At 43.5% G+C, this 20,234-nt stretch overlaps 1 protein-coding gene across 1 annotated transcript; it reads right to left on the bottom strand.

The window, feature by feature from the left end:
• Positions 1-4,167: 4,167 nt before the first annotated feature.
• Positions 4,168-17,862, bottom strand: NUAK2 (NUAK family kinase 2). The gene is made up of 7 exons (XM_072137520.1): positions 17,517-17,862; positions 12,075-12,195; positions 9,358-9,509; positions 9,201-9,266; positions 7,657-7,776; positions 6,522-6,654; positions 4,168-6,352 (listed from the first exon to the last, which is right to left on the bottom strand). The coding sequence occupies exons 1-7, from the start codon at positions 17,664-17,666 to the stop codon at positions 5,394-5,396; spliced, it is 1,701 nt and encodes a 566-aa protein (XP_071993621.1). The 5' UTR covers positions 17,667-17,862; the 3' UTR covers positions 4,168-5,393.
• Between the last annotated feature and the right edge of the window lie 2,372 nt (positions 17,863-20,234).

Genomic DNA, 20,234 nt, shown 5'->3' with positions numbered 1-20,234 from the left:
GAAATATAGGGCTGTCACAAGGCCAAGAATACAATGCAAGGATATGTACTGGTTAGTACAAAGAAGAAACTTAAAGCTTAACCCTGAACTTACCTGGCCAAAAATAGTTGTAGAACTGGAGAGCCGATGACAACAATTAAAATCATTCTGCGGTTTTCCTCCTAGCACAAGTTTCATCCTGGTATATCCATCAAAATTAGTTATAAAATCCTCTACAGCTTCTTCTGAAGTAGGTGGCACTTCCTGGTTATGACATCAGCTAAGGCCACTGAGACCAGAGCAACTTCCCTCACTTCCCTTAATGCTGAGCTCTCCTCTATAGCACTTACAGTTCTGTGCAGATATAATCCCCTGCTGACTATAGCCTTGTCAAAGCCTAGAGAGAAGTTGGTTGTGTGCAGGAAAAGCTTATGGATGATAATAGATTCTTTATAAAATTGAGCAGCTGCAGGGTGAGGAGGTGGACTGCTGTGGAAACATGAGAACAGAGTGTAGACAGAGCAGAGCTGCTTCTTACAATTACTGAGCAGAGACACTAATAGACAGCTCTTTGCAGTGAACAATGAGAGTCAGTGAGCCTTTTACTTCAGATTACACTACAGTGGGGCAGACCAGCCAAGAGGGGAGAGCATATGACCTTTACTGGGACCTCTCCTCCTTCTCCCATCTGACCCTACCCTCTCTCTGCAATGTACCAGAGAGCAATTCCTGCAGCTGTGCCTAGGATGGCACCTGTGCTCAAGTATTATTTTATGAGGTAACATGTTCTTATGTAAACTGTGTTTTGTATTCCTTGAACTAGTGATGGGCCATTCGAGGCCGATGGCTCACTAAACCCCGCCCCTAAATGGCTCACCAGGCCCCCTTTAACCCGATAAAATCGGGTTAAAAGTGGTGTAGGGTGACTGACTGGCTTGCGGGTCCCTATTATATATTTAATAGGGAGCCGTTCAGGAGCCACAAGAGCAGGCTCTACTACGTTGAACCACTGTAATTGGTAGGCAGATAGTTGGCTACATTGAAACACTACACACAGACATACTGGAAACAGTGACACCTTCAGGCTAAGGTGGGAACTGCTTTATGTAGTGTTAGTACTTTCAAGTGTTTCCTTGAACCTGCTGGAAGGTATGCGGGACATCCTAATATGGGCCACACATCAACAAAACCTACCAGTAACAGGAGGAAAGGGAGGTGGAAGAGGCGTGAGTAATAAGAAGTCCGGAGTGATCTATTTTAGGTGATCCCAGCATGTCACGATTAGCGAATACAAGCGCTGACATTGGGATACGGAGGAGGGAAGGTGAGTATGTGTGAGTGTTTTTTTTTTTTTTTTTTAAGTGGTAGATTTCTCTTAAGGCAATCACATGGTTGGGGAATACCGAAAGATTACCTATTTGTAATTGTGCCTGCCGCAATGTTGAGCTAAAGAATGCTGGGGTTTCTAGGGACCTGTAGCAATGTAAAATTACTTACTCCTCTTCTATTCCACAAATTCATTGGCATAGTTTGGAAAATATATAAAAGTTTTTCTGACCCCCCCCCAAGCAAATTGTGTAAGGCAGAGCTCATATACTGTACCTTCTTTTAACTTCTTATTCTAGTATCATCACTACCATACCCAAAAAAGATGAATCAGCGTTTAATGTTGAATAATATAAGTAGAACATCTTTAGGCTCACCTATTCAGTTTGGCCAGCCGAAATATTTGTCTTTAGCCAACAAAAACAACATTATACAAAACCAAACTATAAAATGGCAAATGAACAAGTACTGGCATGCAAAATCCAATGTGTGTCTAAAACACGGCACATGGAGCCAACTATGCAGACTAATAAATGTGTAGGCTTTCTCTAGAGATCCAAAGCATGTTAATTAGAACTTCAAGTAAATTAACTATGGTGTGGTCATTACAATGCAAGTATAAAAGTTGTCCTGTAACATGATGTATATCAAAGTGTACCTAATATTGTGCAAAAGCTGATTGTCTACGCTTTCTGGTTCAATTAAATCCTTTGTAATAATCCATCAATATACTGACGTGTATTCACTAGGTTATAGAGCAGTGGTGGCGAACCTATGGCACGGGTGCCAGAGGTGGCACTCGGAGCCCTCTCTGTGGGCACCCAGGCCATCACCCAGCACAAAGGTCACCATTCAGGACTCCACCTCCTGCAGTCACAGGCACCCCAGAACGTGCCATGTTCAGCACAATTTTAAAGTGACTTGAAGAGTAAGGGAGGAGCAAGGAGGAGTGGGCAGCGCTGGATTATCATTGAAGCCCCTTCTCAGGGCCTGCGATTCATCCTGTTAAGGGGACCTTAGAGGGAAGCTAAAATTATAATCCGAATTTCTCCATCATTCTACTGTATTTGGTGTCTTTAGGGCTCCAATACACTTGAATCTGTGACACAGCAGGGAGCAATAAGCTACTTTAAATTTGCATTTGGCACTTTGTGAAAAATATGTGGCTTTCTGTTGTAGTTTGGGCACTCAGTCTCTAAAAGGTTCGCCATCACTGTTATAGAGGATCACTGTTATAGATGTGCCAGGTGATTTACTTTACAGGACAAGATCTATTAGGAATTATTCAAACTACAAATTATGGCTAAAAAACACACAACTGTGGTCAGTCCATAACTCGTGGACCTTGCACTGACCAGATTACACTGGCCGATCATTGTGCCAAGGACAAGCATCTTAGTCATATATGAACACGGGACCCCTTGCATTATATATTACTAGGCATTGGAGTCCTGTCTTTGCCAGTGTTCGATCTGTGTAGTCCAGGATTCACTGACACACTATATTGGCCTGTTTTATATACATACACTGGAGATCAAAATAAGAGAATACCACACAGTTTCCTAAAATGTCATTGTGTAGTCCTATGTGAATATATCCTAACATGAGTAAATTAGCCTCATTATCCTGAATTTTATCATTGTTTTTCTAGCAAAACCACTAAACTGAGGAATTAAACAAGATATGTTGCTGCATCAGTGTAGCCACAGAATTCTCAAGGAATGTTTGCTTCATAATGCATCAAATGGTAGATTTCCTTTAAAAACTTACGTCATAATTTGTATATATTCTAAAGCAAAGAATAAAAATGCAAATTATAAATTGTAAAAGAAAACTAATCAAAATTATAGAACACTTTCAGATACCTGCATGTTATTTGTGTTAATCTGGCACCTGGTACTAATTTCGGTAATCTGACAAATCATATTTAACAGGCAGCCTAACTTTCCAGTTGTCATGGACTTTGCAAAAATGGTGTTCTGTTCTAAAGTAACTGAAACCCTCTGTCAGCAGGTTGTCCAGATAAAGGCCAAAGGGTCAACACCATCAACCATAGCAAGAGAAGTTGGTCAATTCCAGGTTTGTCATTTCCTGCATATTGCATCTTTACAACATCACAAACTCAATCAAGTCCCCCAAGAAGGCTGGTCGCCCCCAAAAGACAAATGCAAAAGAGGGCAATATAATACAGAGAGTCCATGGGCAATTTGGATCACACAATGAATGCCATAAACAAAAAAATAGAAGGAAAAAAAACACCTGCACAAATGTGTTTATTCATCATTTTCATCGGATTTGGAATTTTTTGTTTTCCAGTATGTGGTATGGAATATTCAATACCATCACAAGGAAGTACAATCTGCATATAGAAAAATGTAAAAAAAGTTACGGAATTTTGAATGTGGGGAGTAAAAAATGGATCGTAAAAACATAAATGGGCTGTGTCCTTAAGGGGTTAAAATTATGCCAAAGACCCCGATGATGCTAAGGTGACTGATATGCTAAATCTATAGTAAACATAGCTGGTGCAGCATATTCTCCATGTTTGTTACATTTATCTCATCTTGTCTTACTTATGTGGGTCACTCTGAATGGAAAGAACCACATATTTAATAGAGATTGTAACCATCCATCTATAATATGATACATATATTTGACAGGCTGTTCCATTTCTTATGGAATAGATAGTCTGGCACATAAAAATATTACTGTATTCGGTAAAATAACCCTTAGCTTTGTCTTACAAATACGGATTGTGGCCTTTTTTTGGGTTAGGAGACCCAGGAGCTCCATGGTGACACCTTTATTGATCCCTGCGTTTTACCTTCATCAATCCTACTAAATAAACACAATGCACTATAATAGGATTTTATCATTTGGTTTAATTTTGGTTTATATTTGCTGAAAATATCTGGACCAAAAGAAAAAATAAAATTAAATACAAAAAGACAATGACGACTCTCCCGCTTTTTAATATACACCAATCCCAAACCATTTTTTTTTTTCTAAGTGTAAGGCGTCTTTTACATTAAATATGGAAATTCTTTTCTTCCCCACTACATTTTAAAGGGGAGGTATCAAAAATGCAACTTGAGAAAGAGGAAAACGCTCTTGATCTACTCTTTGATACAAATTTTATCCTGAAAAGACTTGTGGGATGAAAGTGATGTATTAACTATTAAGATTTAGGTTAAAAGGCACAAAAATATTGCCAAAAATATTTACTAGAAAGTAATAAAAAATAAATATAATAGCATTAAGTTAAAAAAGGGGTACATTTTAGTTTTTTCGCTCATGACATGTGCATATTTCTACTGCTAATTTGTTTTAGGTAAATTTTTATTCATTCCTAAAAAAAAAAAAAAAAAAAAATTCCACATAAAGTCTCAAGATCATGTGGGTGTGCACAGCTATAAATATAAATCACACGCATATTCATGTTTACCCATAGAAAAATGTTTGCACTGGATTACTGCTCGAGACCAAACACTGTGCAAATTCAATTACTCATTTTCCCATAGAACACCTCCCACAGAGATTCTTGGACTGATCACCTTGTTTTCTCCAACCTCAAAACTTTTAGTGCGATCAAGTTATTTTTGTTGCAATCCTTAGCCTGTGTAACCTTGGCTTTGGATGTAGACTGGGGTATTACACGACAACTGCAATATTTTCAAGTAGAATGGAAAGATTCATCCACAGCATATTGAATATTCAAGTTACCGTCATCCAATTCTAAGGATTCATAACCATAGTGTAGTATACAGCAGTATATGGATGTACAAAGTGCAAGCTGATACAATATGTATCTTGTATTGTATGCTTACAATAGGGCAGCAGCTTAACCTGAACTGTGCAGTACATCACATGCCCTGACTCTTAGTGCAAAACCTGGAGGAGTCACCTTCGTTGCCAAGTCTGGTTTTAACTTTGATTACAGAATGATTTCAACAATGAGCCTACTAAAACACCCTTCCATCAACTGTAAGGCAACACTTAGATTTTCAGGTAAAACCTCTGTGTCTGTGACCTCTCTCCTTTTAATGTCAGACAACGCTTTTCAACAGCAAGTATACACAGTAGGTAGGTTAGCTCAGTTCTCGACCAATGAGCACCGCGGTCCTGTAAACCTGCATTGCTTCTTCTTCTGCCACACCTAAAGTCAGGCAGCTCTCTGCTACCCGTGCCCGATAGCACCCCATATCCCATAGTCTAGAACCATCCTTTTCATTGTCCTCATCCAAGTCCAATTTCAGAAGATCTTCTGCAGAGACACTAACCCTCATAGATCTGTTTTTGCCTTTTGAATGGTCTCTGTATCGAGTAGGAAAGTCAAGCAGTTCAAAAGACTCAGTGGAGAGAATGCTTTCTTGGCTAACAGTAGTTGGCACTTTTACACGTGTTAACATGCCCATGGGTAATTTTTGATTCCCTAAAGAACAGTCTACAGCATCAAAAGTCAATTCAGGTGCTGCCCCTGGAGAAGAAAACTTTCCGTTACGCTTGAGAATTCCTTTCCTCACCACATTGGTGGCTGGTTCTTGTTGCCCATTGCTTCTGGCATTTAAGGCTTCATTACCTGTTGGCACAGTAAATACAGGAGTGGCATCATTTTCTTCCATTGGTGAGCTCTCATTGTGCTCCGGCGAAGAGTAGTACCCAGATTCTCGCTGAGGAGGCTTCTTTAAAATACCTTTTTTAGGGGCAGGTGGCACAGTAGTTGGCTGTTCCTGGGAGTTTTGAGGTGCCATTACCTGACTCATATTTTCTCTCTTGGATCGCTTTAAAGAGCGCTGGCGGGTAACAGTGGCTCCTGGAAGATGTTGACGTAAAAATGAACGCATCTTAGAGCCATTATCCCACAAAGGTCGTGAGGATTTGCGAAGCCATCCACCAACTATTGAAAATGGAGAGTCTTTGGTTGCTTCTGGTTCACTAAGTGGCTGTTGGTATCCCCAGTTCACCCACCAGTGAGAAGCAACATCAGCCAGGGTAGCCCTCCTCTCAGGATTTACCATTAAAAGCCAACGAATCAGCCCGCAAGCATCTGCAAACAGGAGTACAGTTACAAACAGGAATTAGTAACAATAGAACAGTGTAAACAACACAAGAGCAACACCTGAAATGTCAATACAGCATTATTTGCAGATCACACAAACTCAATGCATACGTACAAACAAGCTCAGACGTTCCTCCAGAGTACCCAGGTTACTTACCAGAGGGCTGGCTTGGCTCTTTATAGGCACCACAGCTGATTTGTGTCACCAGCTTCTTGTAATCCTGCCCATCAAATGGCATGCAACCATGGACCAGAATGTAGAGTAGAACTCCTAAGGACCAGCTGTCTACCTACAAAACAGGACAAGCGTTATTTGTACATTTACATACAAAACATATCCCAACAGGTCTTACTCCAGCATAAATAGGACTTAATAGGAGCCATATAATCAAATCGCTAATAAACACTCATCCTCTTTGGGTTCCCGTCCGGGCCCGGCAGATAAACGTCTATGTGATCTGCCAGCACAGAAACTATGATGAAAAGGTTGTGCAGGGAGAACAGGACGCCGGGGGTCAGCGCCAGAGGGTGAGTAATAACATTTTTTTTTTTTTTTTTAAGGGGGCACTCTGCTGGACATTTTATTAGAGAGTAGCGGCTACATTTCTCGTATTGACTCGAGTCACAGTTTTTCGTGGTAAAATTAGGAACCTCGGCTTATACTCGATTATATACACAACACATCTTTGACAACAGAAGCAGGCCCATCCACACCAATAGAAAATACAATGGTCCATCTCTAATCCCCCAGACTGAAAAAAAGCAGAATCAGGTTTACAGTAGTAACATTTACCCTTTAATATTTTACCAAAAGATTCAGATTTACGTATGAAAAGAAGTTGTTGAAAAGGCCAACCCTACCAAATAAAAGGCATGCAGATATACATATGGCAAACACTACTATATTTTGAAAAGTACCAAGCTGTTGGATTTCCCTTTTCCTATTGTGAATAACTGCATACTAGTCCAAAGCAAGAATGCATTTATATTTTGCGGCAGCAAGGGATAGCCTTCAGGTAGGTTTTGCACATTCATATAAAAGAGATAGTGATTGGGGAACTAGGTGATTAAATAAAACCGAAGTATAGTCTTGTTGTGGTTGTAATGGCCAGCCTTAAAATTAGCATGGTATACAAGTTTATTTTCATCATTTATATCATTTAAAATACCTGTCCCTTATTCTCCCATCACATATCTGAATCAATTTTATAGGAGTTTGGGTGACAACTGGAGAACCAAGAATAAGTTAATGCAGAAGTGTCATTAAGAGCACACAAGATTTGTAATCTCACCTCAGGTCCTACATATGGTCTTCCATTAACTATTTCAGGGGATGCATACAGCGGGCTGCCACAGTAAGTCTGAAGATAGCTGTCCGAGTGGTAAATGTTGGAAAGACCAAAATCTGCAATCTAAAAACAAAACATAAATGACATATTATTAAGAAAGAAAAGGTTAAATAGTTCGGTGCTGCAGGCACATACTAGGATGAGGTGATCATTTACAGCATTCAGGATCCTGTATGTAAATGAATTAGGAACATTCTTTCTCGCTCCCCTCCCTCCTATGTTTGCATAGACATACTGGACTTCTGCCAACATGGAACATTCAAGCAGCTCTCCTGCAGGAGGATAAAGTCCACAAACGGCACAAAAACAAGTTCATTTGAAAGATGCTGAATTTTGGTTAAAGGCCATTTCTCTTGCACCATGAATAGATGTCAGAAGAAAAACACATGAAGTGAGAACTGAAGAAATGTTGGACATTTGTATCCAGCATACATAAGCAATGATTATTATTTTTCTGAAAGGGTTGTCTGTCCATTAACAAAATATATAACTATTTCTAAAATAGTTTAAAATATTAAAATAATCCACACTCATTTACCAATCCCCTTACAGCATCGGTCCATCTGGCTCCTGATTTCTCAGGACAAACAACTTATGAGCCTTTTTCAAATAATGTAACCAGTGGGGACACACGTTAACATGAACAATATAAGATTTCATTCCTGTTCTTCCGCCAATTTAAATATCTGTGGCTGAAGCCTTAACGGCTATAGGCCCCAATAACCAAGCGTGCCAAGTACAATAAGTTATGTACTGCCTTACCTCTGTCTTGAATGACCTTGGTATATTATCATAGGTTCAGCAAGTAACAGCGATAAAGTGACTTAGCAGTTCCAGAGGGGAATTCCCGGTTTAAAGCTAATGGCATTTTTTTCCGGGCCTTCCAGCAGAGCCAGCGATGTGCTGTCCCTGATTATTCCTTCTGGGAGTAGTTATTACTGCAGCAATATAATGGGTGTGAGATCGCTGCTCAGTGTTGTCAAAGCAAGTTCAACCAAATAAGCAAGGTCAGCAGGGTTAGGTTACACACGCGTTAGCCATTCTTTTAAACACTTTGAATGGGTGAAATAACATTGTTTTGCTGTGTTTTTTCAAGGTCAAGTATATGATGGGAAGATGTTATTTTTAAACTGTACAGTCAAATACAAAATACATACAGTGTGACAGATTTACAAAAGAATTCGCTTCATTTGTCCAAAAAATGTATCAAGGGTTTTAGACAGTTTTTAGAAAGGAGCATTAACCAATAATTATACAAATGCAGCAAAAATTATGTTTGCATAAGACAAATAATGGAAAATGCAAAGTTAGCCTAAAGTACTTAATGAGAATTAGACACTTCATAAATCTGGTGCACTAGGTCTTTCTGTCGACCGCTTGCGATTTTGGGAACAGGGAAGCACTGCAGCCTTGTATCAATGTGGATAATCACATGCTTCCTAATGAAACAAATGCATAAATGCTGAAAAGTTATAAGCATTGCTCACCTTCACATTTCTATTTTCATCCAGAAGAATATTTTCTAGCTTGAGGTCACGATGCACAATACCATTCTGAAAAGAGACATACAGATTCACAAATGAGCGATTGACCACAGAAGAAGCGACACAGCTTTCTTATGTTCAATTCTAGCCTAAAACATACCGCATGACAGTATTGAACAGCAGATACAATCTGCCGGAAGAATCTCCTCGCCTCCTGCTCACTGAGCCGCTGCCGTTCACTGATATAATCATAGAGGTCACCTTGGCTGGCATACTCCATCACAATGACAATCTTGCTGCTGTTCTCAAACACTGTAGCAGAAGATAAAGGAAAACAAATAATAAAAATTTACAGATTTTGGACTCGGATAACAAATAAAAACAAGCAGGCAGATTTGTGGAAAATCCCTCAAGAGAACATGTCAATGTTCTGTTATGGGTGCCCAAAGTATGTTTTACATTTTGTTCACCGATTTTTATTTATAGAAGATTCAATAACATACAAAAACTAAAGAGTATCTACCACAATGTGATAAACTTTATTGTTGAGAATAGTTTCCCAGTGTGCCAGAGGTTATAATACTGAAAGAGAATAACAATAGCAGGAAAACAACAAGATTTAATAAGCGGTCATAGGACAATTTGTGCCACTGTGTTTTTTCTTGTTTTTGGGGGGTATTCCTGTGGATGAATCAGTGTTCCCGGAAAGTCCCTTTAACAAGCATTACTTTTTAAAAATCACACCCATGACCACCTTTAGCCAGATTTTCCACCCATAACTTGCAGAAATTAATTCTCCGAAATGTAAAGTATTTCCGGATTAAATAGAGGTCCTTACACTTTCTATAAGAAAATATAGAATATTCTATGGAGACTAAGAAGCTAAAGATAGAAAATGAGGGTGGAGCAGAAACACGTGGCTTCCACAAAGAGCCAAAAGTTCAGGGTGTAATTATTCCCGATTTCCCAATAACACGTTTAGAGAAAGCACAGATGCAAAGGCGGATCTACTGTACCTGCAATGGGTGTGCCATCACATGGAAGGATTTTTAATGCCAGACCACGTGATATCGCACCAGCGGCAACATGTACAGTACGACTTAAAAGAAAAACTAATAAAATGTCTGCTCCACCTTATATCTAGCCTGCTCCAATATTACACACGTATCCACCCATACTGTATACAAGAAGTCACCTTATTCATGTACTTTAGCACCTTAAGCATGTACCCTGTGCTTACAGGGAATCTATATCATAAGTGGCTGTATTATCAGAATAATAGATGTAAATGAATTGATATACATGTTCCTAATTTAAAGGACATCTACCACCAGGATCAAGGATTGTAAACCATACTGGTGTATGCCCTGTCTGACAGCATTCATTTTTCTTTAAGCTTCTTATGCCCTTGGTTTTAACAATAAAATGCTTTAAAAATTATGCAAATGAGCCTGAGGGGTTCCAGACTCAATTAAAACCTATGTGGCACGGAGCCCAAGGCTCATTTGCATAATTTTTAAAGCCTTTTATTCTTAATCCCTTTTTTGTAAGAAAAACAGTAAACAAGAAGCTAAAAGAAGAGCAGCAGATCCTGACACAGGGAGCACAACCATTATGTCAGTGTGCTTGGTTTACAATCTTTGATCTTCGTGCTAGATGTCCTTTAGGTTCCCTTTTGATCAAGGTATAATGTGGCCATGTAACTGAGGAGACCCAACCAGGTCGAAACTGTTCTGTCTACAGTTGGGAGTCTGTTCCTTCTGGAATAGATATACTGGTTTGGCTAAAGCCCACATCAATTTAATAAAATTTCTTATAAATCATGCTTGGTGTCAAGGGGGCTGCCTTTTCAAGGTAGAAAAAAAGAGGCACCGTTTTACATTTCATACCTTGGAAAACATATTTTCATATTTCCCAGAATCCCTTGGTGGAGTATCAATGGTTACAGGTCTCACACGCCTTAATTGGCAAACTCTCCATAAGGAGAACCCAAATTAATCTTCACAAAGCCATTGTGCAATGTAGGGCGTGCAGTCTGCAGGAAAGGCTCAAGATCAGGAATATCATAGAGAGTAAGAAGCTGCCCTTTGTGTACTAGTTCCAGGTGGCTGGCCATCTTTATATCTTTATAGCCTTGTTATCTTCCTAGCCTGATAAGCAGCTGTTCTATATTCTTTCTATGACCTGCACTTTCGCTCTGGTACAGAAAGGTAACAGAAACTCCACAGCTGGTATCAGCATGCTCAAGTCACTCTATTATATAGTGATTAGACTATGTGGCCTACTGAAAAAGAGCGAATGATGCAAAGTTCCGTACCAGGAACCGCCACATAAAAAACAAGGTTAGGTTGATCTAAAGTACAACTATTATTAGAGGTATAGAACTGACATGTGTAATAACTAGCATCTAGTTTCAGAATTGCTGGTGTGTATTACCATTATTTTCACTTTCTAGAAGGCAGCGCTGAAGTCACATATAAAAGTCCCATTTACTTGGTAAGAGCCCTGATGAGTAATGTGCAAGTCATTTGTTCGTCTCTGTATCCAGTCTTCACGTTACTCCCCCGCATAGACCCGCTGGGAGGAGATGATGCAGTACACCGGCACAGGCCTGCCACGTACCCTGCAGCTACTCTACCTGTGCTAGCATGCAGGCAATGTGTGTGGGAGAGGTGTGGATGTTTTTTCTGAGATCGTTACTCATAGGACAATTATGTTACTTTATATTGTCCATGTGAGGCCACGGGGCATCAGTATTATTATAGCAACATTCGGAAAGCTCACATGGCTTTTATTACTCATCCTGTATTCAGTTACATTTACTCTTGGTGGAATTATGAATATTCCTAGTGTGGATATTTGTTTTGTTCTTCTTACCTTCATATATAGAAATGATATGAGGATGGCACAGCGAACTCATAATCTCCGTCTCTCTTCGAATATGTAGCATATCCTGCTCATCTTTTATCCGGTCCTTGCGAATTGATTTAATAGCCACCTGGTAATGAAAAGTAAGAAAGAATAGTTTAAGTTAACTGTAGTGTACATTTTTATGACCATCTACAACACTTCGAGTTTCCCCATTATATTATCTAAGGTTATATATACAAAGGTAAACCATGATCCATCTAACAGGGAGCCTATTTTACCTATTTATTGACCTTCTGTTAGGCCTCATGTACACAAACGCAAGCAACGGACTAGGTGTTAGCCACAGTTTGTGCAGGTAGCTTGAGGGAAAAGCGAACAGTCATCAGCCCGAGGCCTTAGTCTGCACACATCTGTATTATGGGTTTTGTAATAAACCAAAATCACGGCACAATGCTAAATCATTAGTGTGCCTTGTAGGGTAGCAACCTCCAATAAGAGAAACTGATTTCTTCCCCCTGCAGGAGAGCCATTCTGTAGTGCTAGTCCGGTCATATGAGCGACACCTCTGGTGCTCAATGTTCACTTACATATACTTAGTAGCAGCAGGACTGTGAGAAATGGATTTATAATCCAGGATTGCAGCACTCTGATGCAATGGTGTGCGAGATCGCTTCACTGAACACAGCACAGTCCCTCCCCTCTGCTATGAGTGAGAGCAGTTATAGAGCAGTTTAGTGCAGAAATGTCACAAAGAAGTGCATCAAGTCCTGCTACAAGTCTGGAATATAAATCCATTTTTCACAGGATTGCTTCTACTAAATTCACACTTAAATGTATGACACAACAGCTCCCAATGTCTGCAGAACTCCATCTGCTAATTAAAAGACTGATTCTCTTTAGCATTTTTTGTACATATTTTTTGCTCTCAGTTTTCATCGTCTGGCAGGTAAGACAGAACCTGATCTTCACAGCTCTCCACAGTAAGGGTCATGGCACTGGAAGGCGAGACTGTGTCAGGCTGCCAAGAAAGGAGCTTTATCCTTTCAGAACAAGCGATGTTTACTGGAAGCACAAAAGTTTTCAATTTAGCAGCGCACAGACGGAGAGTAGTTTGTGAGTGTATAAGAAGGATATTTACACCTTGCACCTGTCTGTTACAAGTTTACAATAAGCACCTTTTAATAGACTGTGAAGCAGGGCGAGACAGCTAATTCTATAGAAACAAACCTGGTTAATAGGTTTTCTATTCATAAAGCATTACAGGTGCCAGGAGCAGCACATTCAGTTTTAGTGAGATGCTCTGCAGCCTAATCTTAGACTTCCTTCTTCATCTGCTTCTGGAGTCTTAGGCTGGGGGGGGGGGGGGGGGGGTAAGTTATAAATGAAAACAAAACAAAGGGAAAACAAAGAAGCTCCGAATCTATTGTAGGAGCAGGAATGCGGAAGTAACAGAGTCCCACAGACAGACAGACAAGGACAGAGGATGTGTGTCATACATGGGGGTGGGGGCCATTCTAACCTCAAATTTCCCTATTTCCAAGACGACTGTTGTCACAGGGTGCTCACATCATGTAGGGCTGTGACAACGTTTGGTGAAGAAATGCTTCTTGTTGTTGCAGGTGGGAACACCCTGGGTGCTCAGGAGTGGAAAATGTCTTACATCACTCACTGGATTCAATTACTGGCTTTGTTTATGTGGCTGGGAAAATCGGTCATGTTGAGGTTTCATCCGCATTCTATTCTAAGTAGTGGAGGGATGGAGAGACATGTCGTACCCTCCCCAGAATTACACACACAAGGATATCTCATTTATGTGGTCTGCGGACCATGTATCCTCAATACTGCACCAAATAGATCTGTCCACTGGGTCATCATTACCGGGTTATTATCAAAGAATAGTATGGTCAGGGTCTGACAGACACGACTATAAATTATGGTGGATTATTATGTTTATGGATGATACCAAGCACTTCTATTAATATAACACACTTCTAGAGGAATGTTAAAGGACCTTAAAGGGAACCTGTCATCAACAAACCACTAGAATATTCCCAAGCAGCATGACACCATCTAATTTTTTTTTTCGTGACCCAGTGTGGTAATATTTTCCAGAAAATCAACTTTGAAGTGAGCTGTATATTGGTTGTACGGAGTCATGGAGGAGGAGAGTTCAACACTGAAGTCAAGGTGGGGAGCTCTGACCGCCTCCCGCTCTGTCACAGAAATCATAGAGATCTGGTTAGCAATGTCTCTGGACGCAGGACCATCAATTACAGTGAAGGGGTTGTTCTGAGAAAGAGACCTTGACTTCAGTGTTAAAATCTCTTGAATTTATACAACAAATTTACATCATCTTCAAAGCAGATTTTCTGGATGATGCCACCACATTGGGTCATGAAAGAAACATGATCTAGAAGGAGTGTCAGCTGCTTGACAACATACTGGTAGTGGTTTATTAGGACAGGTTCCCTTTAATATAAGTACTGTCAAGTAAAAGAAAAGCAGTCCATGACAGATTCTGGCCTTTTCCATCACTAGAAATAAATTATAATTTTTTATAAAAATGGAAAGTTTGTATGGGTATGCTGTATGGGGTACAGATGGTTCATCCATATAATGGATGAACAATGGATGGGTGTATATATGGGGTCCTCTATAGAAGCTGACTCCCCTGCAGCTGACCATATAATAACCATTATAAGGTAGAAGAATGGGAACATTGCACCAGGTTTTCACCCAAGAATGTGGATTAGTACAGAAGAATGATAAATGTAATATAACTACCTCAAGATGTTACACCATACTAAACAAGGGGTATGGAGGGATGTACTGAATTTGGAACTGGTAGAGCTGCCATACCAGAAATAGTCTGCAAAACTGTGTGGCTCTCTACTTGGAAATTCTTTTGAGGCCAGATACATCAGACTGGCTTTAACATGAAAAACTATTTGTGTCAATGAATGTCTTGTTTGTCCTTTATAAATGTTTGGGTGTCATCTGTTCCTCTTATGATGTCAGAAGAGAAACTTGGTTTTGTACAGACAATAACCACCAAATAAATAAAAACCAACAGAACAGCTAAAGCCTCTAAGTATAGTTGTCAGTAGTTTCCAGGGGCGGCCAATGTGAGCAGCACCTGTTGTCACTGCTCCTAAAACAGTCGTGAATTTGTGAGTTCATCCAATGTGGAAAAGTCAACAGTTGTAAAAGAGAAATACCCCAAAGAAAAACAGGAGTGACGAAACTGGCCGGCTATTTTTAACAAGTCTGCTGCGCCCACGCTCTGCTCACTTGCCACAAGTTGGCCCGTTCCCAGCTCTGCAATGTGTCATTGTGTTGATAGAAAGGACACAACTGCACGATCAGGAGACAGATAGGGGCAAATGACAAAGGAGGCTTTTATATGCAGAGGATATCCCAAAGCATGATCGCTTATGACTGACAGGTAGCCCATCAGCTCAGTCTTACAGCCAGTATGGCTATATTTTATATCATAAGTAGAGTGGTATCAGGAAGGGGTTAAGAGCAGAGAGCGTGTGACTGTAGACCAGGACACAGCCTGGAATTTGCTTCATAAAGGAGGCTGAGGCTTTATCCACAGATTAGCGGCTAGTGCAAATGTTTGCAAGCCAACCGGCTATTGTGGGTAACCGTGCAACAGCAAAGAGCATTTCCATCTGTAGTGCCGCCATCACCAGGCACTGGATCCAGTTATCAACCAACACTATGACACAGCACAACACGTTTCCAAGTCAAGGCAATGTCACTTAATGTAGCAAACAACAAGCTGTAACAAGTCACCTTCTCTATGGAGACATTCATGTGGGCATCTCTTTGTACTGTGCCCGCACTAGACAGTAAACTCAGGAGAATCTGAAATACACACTTACTCGGGGGCAATACTCATGGAAAGGAGCCGCGTTACTGTATCATTGCCCAATTTACAAACAGGGACTTTTTAAAAAGTCACCAAAAAAAAACTCCACAGCAGAGCAAAAGAATACTGCAGACAGATTTAATAGAGGGCCAAAGACACTTTAATAAATCTGAGGGGCAGCAGAGCCCCAAATACAGTCTAAGAACTGTTGCTCATAGGCAGCCCATTGATACATGTCCCCACTATAACTTACAAGAAAAACAAAGAAAACCCCCCAGAAAATACAGAGATGTATACAGAGAATGGACAGAAACAAACACCCGTCTCCACTACACATACAGAGGTCACACAGGGCTCTATAATAGTTCATTAACGTAACCCCCAGATTATCGTTAGTTCTGGAAATAAGGAAGTAGAAATTCTGGAATCACATCCCCTCACAGAATCCGCCTGTCAACAAGTGTAAAGGGCAAGGTGCATGCATTGCCAAGTAGATAGTAATGCCTGGGAATGCGTGGATCAGCGCAAGGGACTTGTATATGGGTGGTGCGGTCCAGAAACTGAGGGCATTCCCAAGTATATATGACCAGGGCCAATGCCCCAGCATCTAGATATAAAAAGGGAAATTCAACCATTTCTTGGATAGCAGGTCATTTCAGTTATATAATATGCACCATTCTCTGCTAAAACTTGCTCTGACCCTTAGGTTGTAGGTCTTTGGGTATATGGTGGGGGACACATGAACAGCCATGGGCATCGCAGTATAGCCATATGGGCACTCTAAAGTTTATTAACGTGCCTCATGCCCTGTGTCTGTGTACAGGTCCTGAATGCATTTAGGAATAATTCATGTGGGAGCACATGACACTGCTAGATCATATATCACATTGTGCCAGGGCTGCAGCAGTGACATGGCAGGATGGGCCCTGCTGTACTGACATATGGGTGGCCTGTGGTTACCTAATATCACTCCCCGTGTTTGTGTAAAAGGTGCTAAATGCATTCAGCAATAATTCATGGGGGAGCACATATCACATTGTGCCAGGGCTGCAGCAGTGACAAGGCAGGATGGGCATCACTGCACCGGCATATGGCTGCTCTATGGTTACCCAATATCAGTTCTGGTGCCTGTGTACAGGTGCTGAGGGTATGCAGGAATAACTCATAGGGTAACACATGACACATTGTGCCAGGGCTGCAGCAGTGACAAGGCAGGATGGGCACTGCCGTACTGGCATATGGCTGCTCTGTGGTTACCTTTTATCACTCTCTTTGTCTGTGTACAGGTACTGAGTGTATGCAGGAATAACTCATAGGGGAGCACATGACACATTGTGCCAGTGCTGCAGCAGTGACAAGGCAGGATGGGCACTGCTGTACTGGCATATGGGGCGCTATGGTTACCCTCTATCACTCCCTTTGTGTACAGGTACTGAGTGTATGCAGGAATAACTCCTAGGGGAGCACATGACACATTGTGCCAGGGCTGCAGCAGTGACAAGGCAGCGTGGGCACACCACAGGGACACATGGCGCTCTCCATACATACAGCTCACATTGTGCGGCTCTCACCTCCTTCCCCTGCTTGTCCCGAGCTCTCTTCACGGTGCCGTACGTGCCCTTCCCCAGGGTCTCCAGGAACTCATAGCGGTGCTTCAGGTTGTGCTTGTGCAGATGCCTCTTGACTGCCTGGCGGCGCAGCCCCGCTTCCCTCAGCTCCATTCTGGACACAGCAGTAGCAGGCGCGTGTGACAGGAGCTGCAGCAGCCTCACAACAGTCTATGGAAAACTAACACTGGCTACTACACACAACCTTCTGCCGGCTCTCACCTCTTCCACGCCCACTTGTTTCCGATTGGCTTCTCCTGTCACCTACAGTGTGTCGCCCCACCTACAGCTCGGGCTGATTGGTTCATGGCTATGGACTATTCCGGGAAGGCCAGCAGGTGAGGAGGAAGTGCGCTAGACTACCTGTGTCTGCTGCACAGGAGGGAAGCGGCCAATCAGCGACCAGGAGTCTCACATAGAGGGCTGCGCACTGTGCAGTCTCTTCAGTTTTATGCCTTTTGTTACCTTCATCTTTTACAAAACTATTACATTTTATTGTGAATTTTCCCCTGAGAAACATTGAAGATTTCCCAGTAAGTAGCTGCAGGCAGAAGATCTGTAGTGTTTTACACTAGCACCAACCTTGACATCCAGGACAGTGATGTCCTTCTATATGCTGCGAGATTCTGCATCTATGGGGGCATTTATCATGAAGTATGTACCCCTTCGGCGCCACTGGATAAAGCAGGGGGCTCCACGGGCCACTGGATACAGCAGGAGGCTCCAGGGACCACTGGATACAGCAGAAGGCTCCAGGGGCCACTGGATACAGCAGGAGGCTCCAGGGGCCACTGGATACAGCAGGGGGCTCCAGGGGCCACTGGATACAGCAGGGGGCTCCAGGGGCGACTGGATACAGCAGGAGGCTCCAGGGGCCACTGGATACAGCAGAGGGGCTCCAGGGGCCACTGGATACAGCAGGAGGCTCCAGGGGCCACTGGATACAGCAGGAGGCTCCAGGGGCCACTGGATAAAGCAGCAGGCTCCAGGGGCAACTGGATACAGCAGGAGGCTTCGGGGGCCACAGGATACAGCAGGGGGCTCCAGGGGCCACTGGATACCGCAGGGGGCTCCAGGGGCCACTGGATACCGCAGTAGGCTATGGGGCCACTGGATAAAGCAGGAGGCTCCAAGGGCCACTGGATACAGCATGGGGCTCCAGGGGCCACTGGATACAGCAGGGGGCTCCAGGGGCCACTGGATACAGCAGGAGGCTCCAGGGGCCACTGGATACAGCAGAAGGCTCCAGGGGCCACAGGATAAAGCAGGAGGCTCCAGGGGCCACTGGATACAGCAGAAGGCTCCAGGGGCCACTGGATACAGCAGGAGGCTCCAGGAGCCACTGGATACAGCAGAAGGCTCCAGGGGCCACTGGATACAGCAGGAGGCTCCAGGAGCCACTGGATACAGCAGAAGGCTCCAGGGGCCACTGGATACAGCAGGAGGCTCCAGAGGCCACTGGATAAAGCAGGGGGCTCCAGGGGCCACTGGATACACAAGGAGGCTTTGAGGGCCACTGGATACAGCAGGGGGCTCCAGGGGCCACTGGATACAGCAGGGGGCTCCAGGGGCCACTGGATACAGCAGGAGGCTCCAGGTGCCACTGGATACAGCAGAGGGGCTCCAGGGGCCACTGGATACAGCAGGAGGCTCCAGGGGCCACTGGATACAGCAGGAGGCTCCAGGGGCCACTGGATAAAGCAGCAGGCTCCAGGGGCCACTGGATACAGCAGGAGGCTTCGGGGGCCACAGGATACAGCAGGGGGCTCCAGGGGCCACTGGATACCGCAGGGGGCTCCAGGGGCCACTGGATACCGCAGTAGGCTATGGGGCCACTGGATAAAGCAGGAGGCTCCAAGGGCCACTGGATACAGCATGGGGCTCCAGGGGCCACTGGATACAGCAGGGGGCTCCAGGGGCCACTGGATACAGCAGGAGGCTCCAGGGGCCACTGGATACAGCAGAAGGCTCCAGGGGCCACAGGATAAAGCAGGAGGCTCCAGGGGCCACTGGATACAGCAGAAGGCTCCAGGGGCCACTGGATACAGCAGGAGGCTCCAGGAGCCACTGGATACAGCAGAAGGCTCCAGGGGCCACTGGATACAGCAGGAGGCTCCAGGAGCCACTGGATACAGCAGAAGGCTCCAGGGGCCACTGGATACAGCAGGAGGCTCCAGAGGCCACTGGATACAGCAGAAGGCTCCAGGGGCCACTGGATACAGCAGGAGGCTCCAGGAGCCACTGGATACAGCAGGCGGCTCCAGGGGGCACTGGATACAGCAGGAGGCTCCAGGGGCCACTGGATACACAAGGAGGCTTTGAGGGCCACTGGATACAGCAGGGGGCTCCAGGGGGCACTGGATACAGCAGGAGGCTCCAGGGGCCACTGGATACACAAGGAGGCTTTGAGGGCCACTGGATACAGCAGGGGGCTCCAGGGGCCACTGGATACCGCAGGGGGCTCCAGGGGCCACTGGATACCGCAGGAGGTTCCAGCGGCCACTGGATAAAGCAGGAGGCTCCAGGGGCCACTGGATACAGCAGGAGGCTCCAGGGTCCACTGGATACAGCAGGAGGCTCCAGGGGCCACTGAATACAGCAGGAGGCTCCGGGGGCCACTGGATACAGCAGAAGGCACCAGGGTCCACTGGATAAAGCAGGAGGCTCCAGCGGCCACTGAAT

The sequence above is a fragment of the Engystomops pustulosus genome, chromosome 2 (assembly GCF_040894005.1).
Source record: "Engystomops pustulosus chromosome 2, aEngPut4.maternal, whole genome shotgun sequence".
NCBI lineage: Eukaryota > Metazoa > Chordata > Amphibia > Anura > Leptodactylidae > Engystomops > Engystomops pustulosus.
The sequence above is the reverse complement of the archived record's forward strand: the minus strand, read 5'-3'. Positions and strand labels throughout refer to the sequence as shown.

Bases quoted from the DNA above. Each gene is read 5' to 3' on its own strand.
- NUAK2 (XM_072137520.1), bottom strand. From the start codon at position 17,666: ATGGAGCTGAGGGAAGCGGGGCTGCGCCGCCAGGCAGTCAAGAGGCAT. The intron at 12,196-17,516 runs GTGAGAGCCGCA...TTTCATTACCAG, and splicing joins GGGACAAGCAGGGGAAGGAG to GTGGCTATTAAATCAATTCG. The intron at 6,353-6,521 runs GTAAGTAACCTG...TCCTGTTTGCAG, and splicing joins AGAGCCAAGCCAGCCCTCTG to ATGCTTGCGGGCTGATTCGT.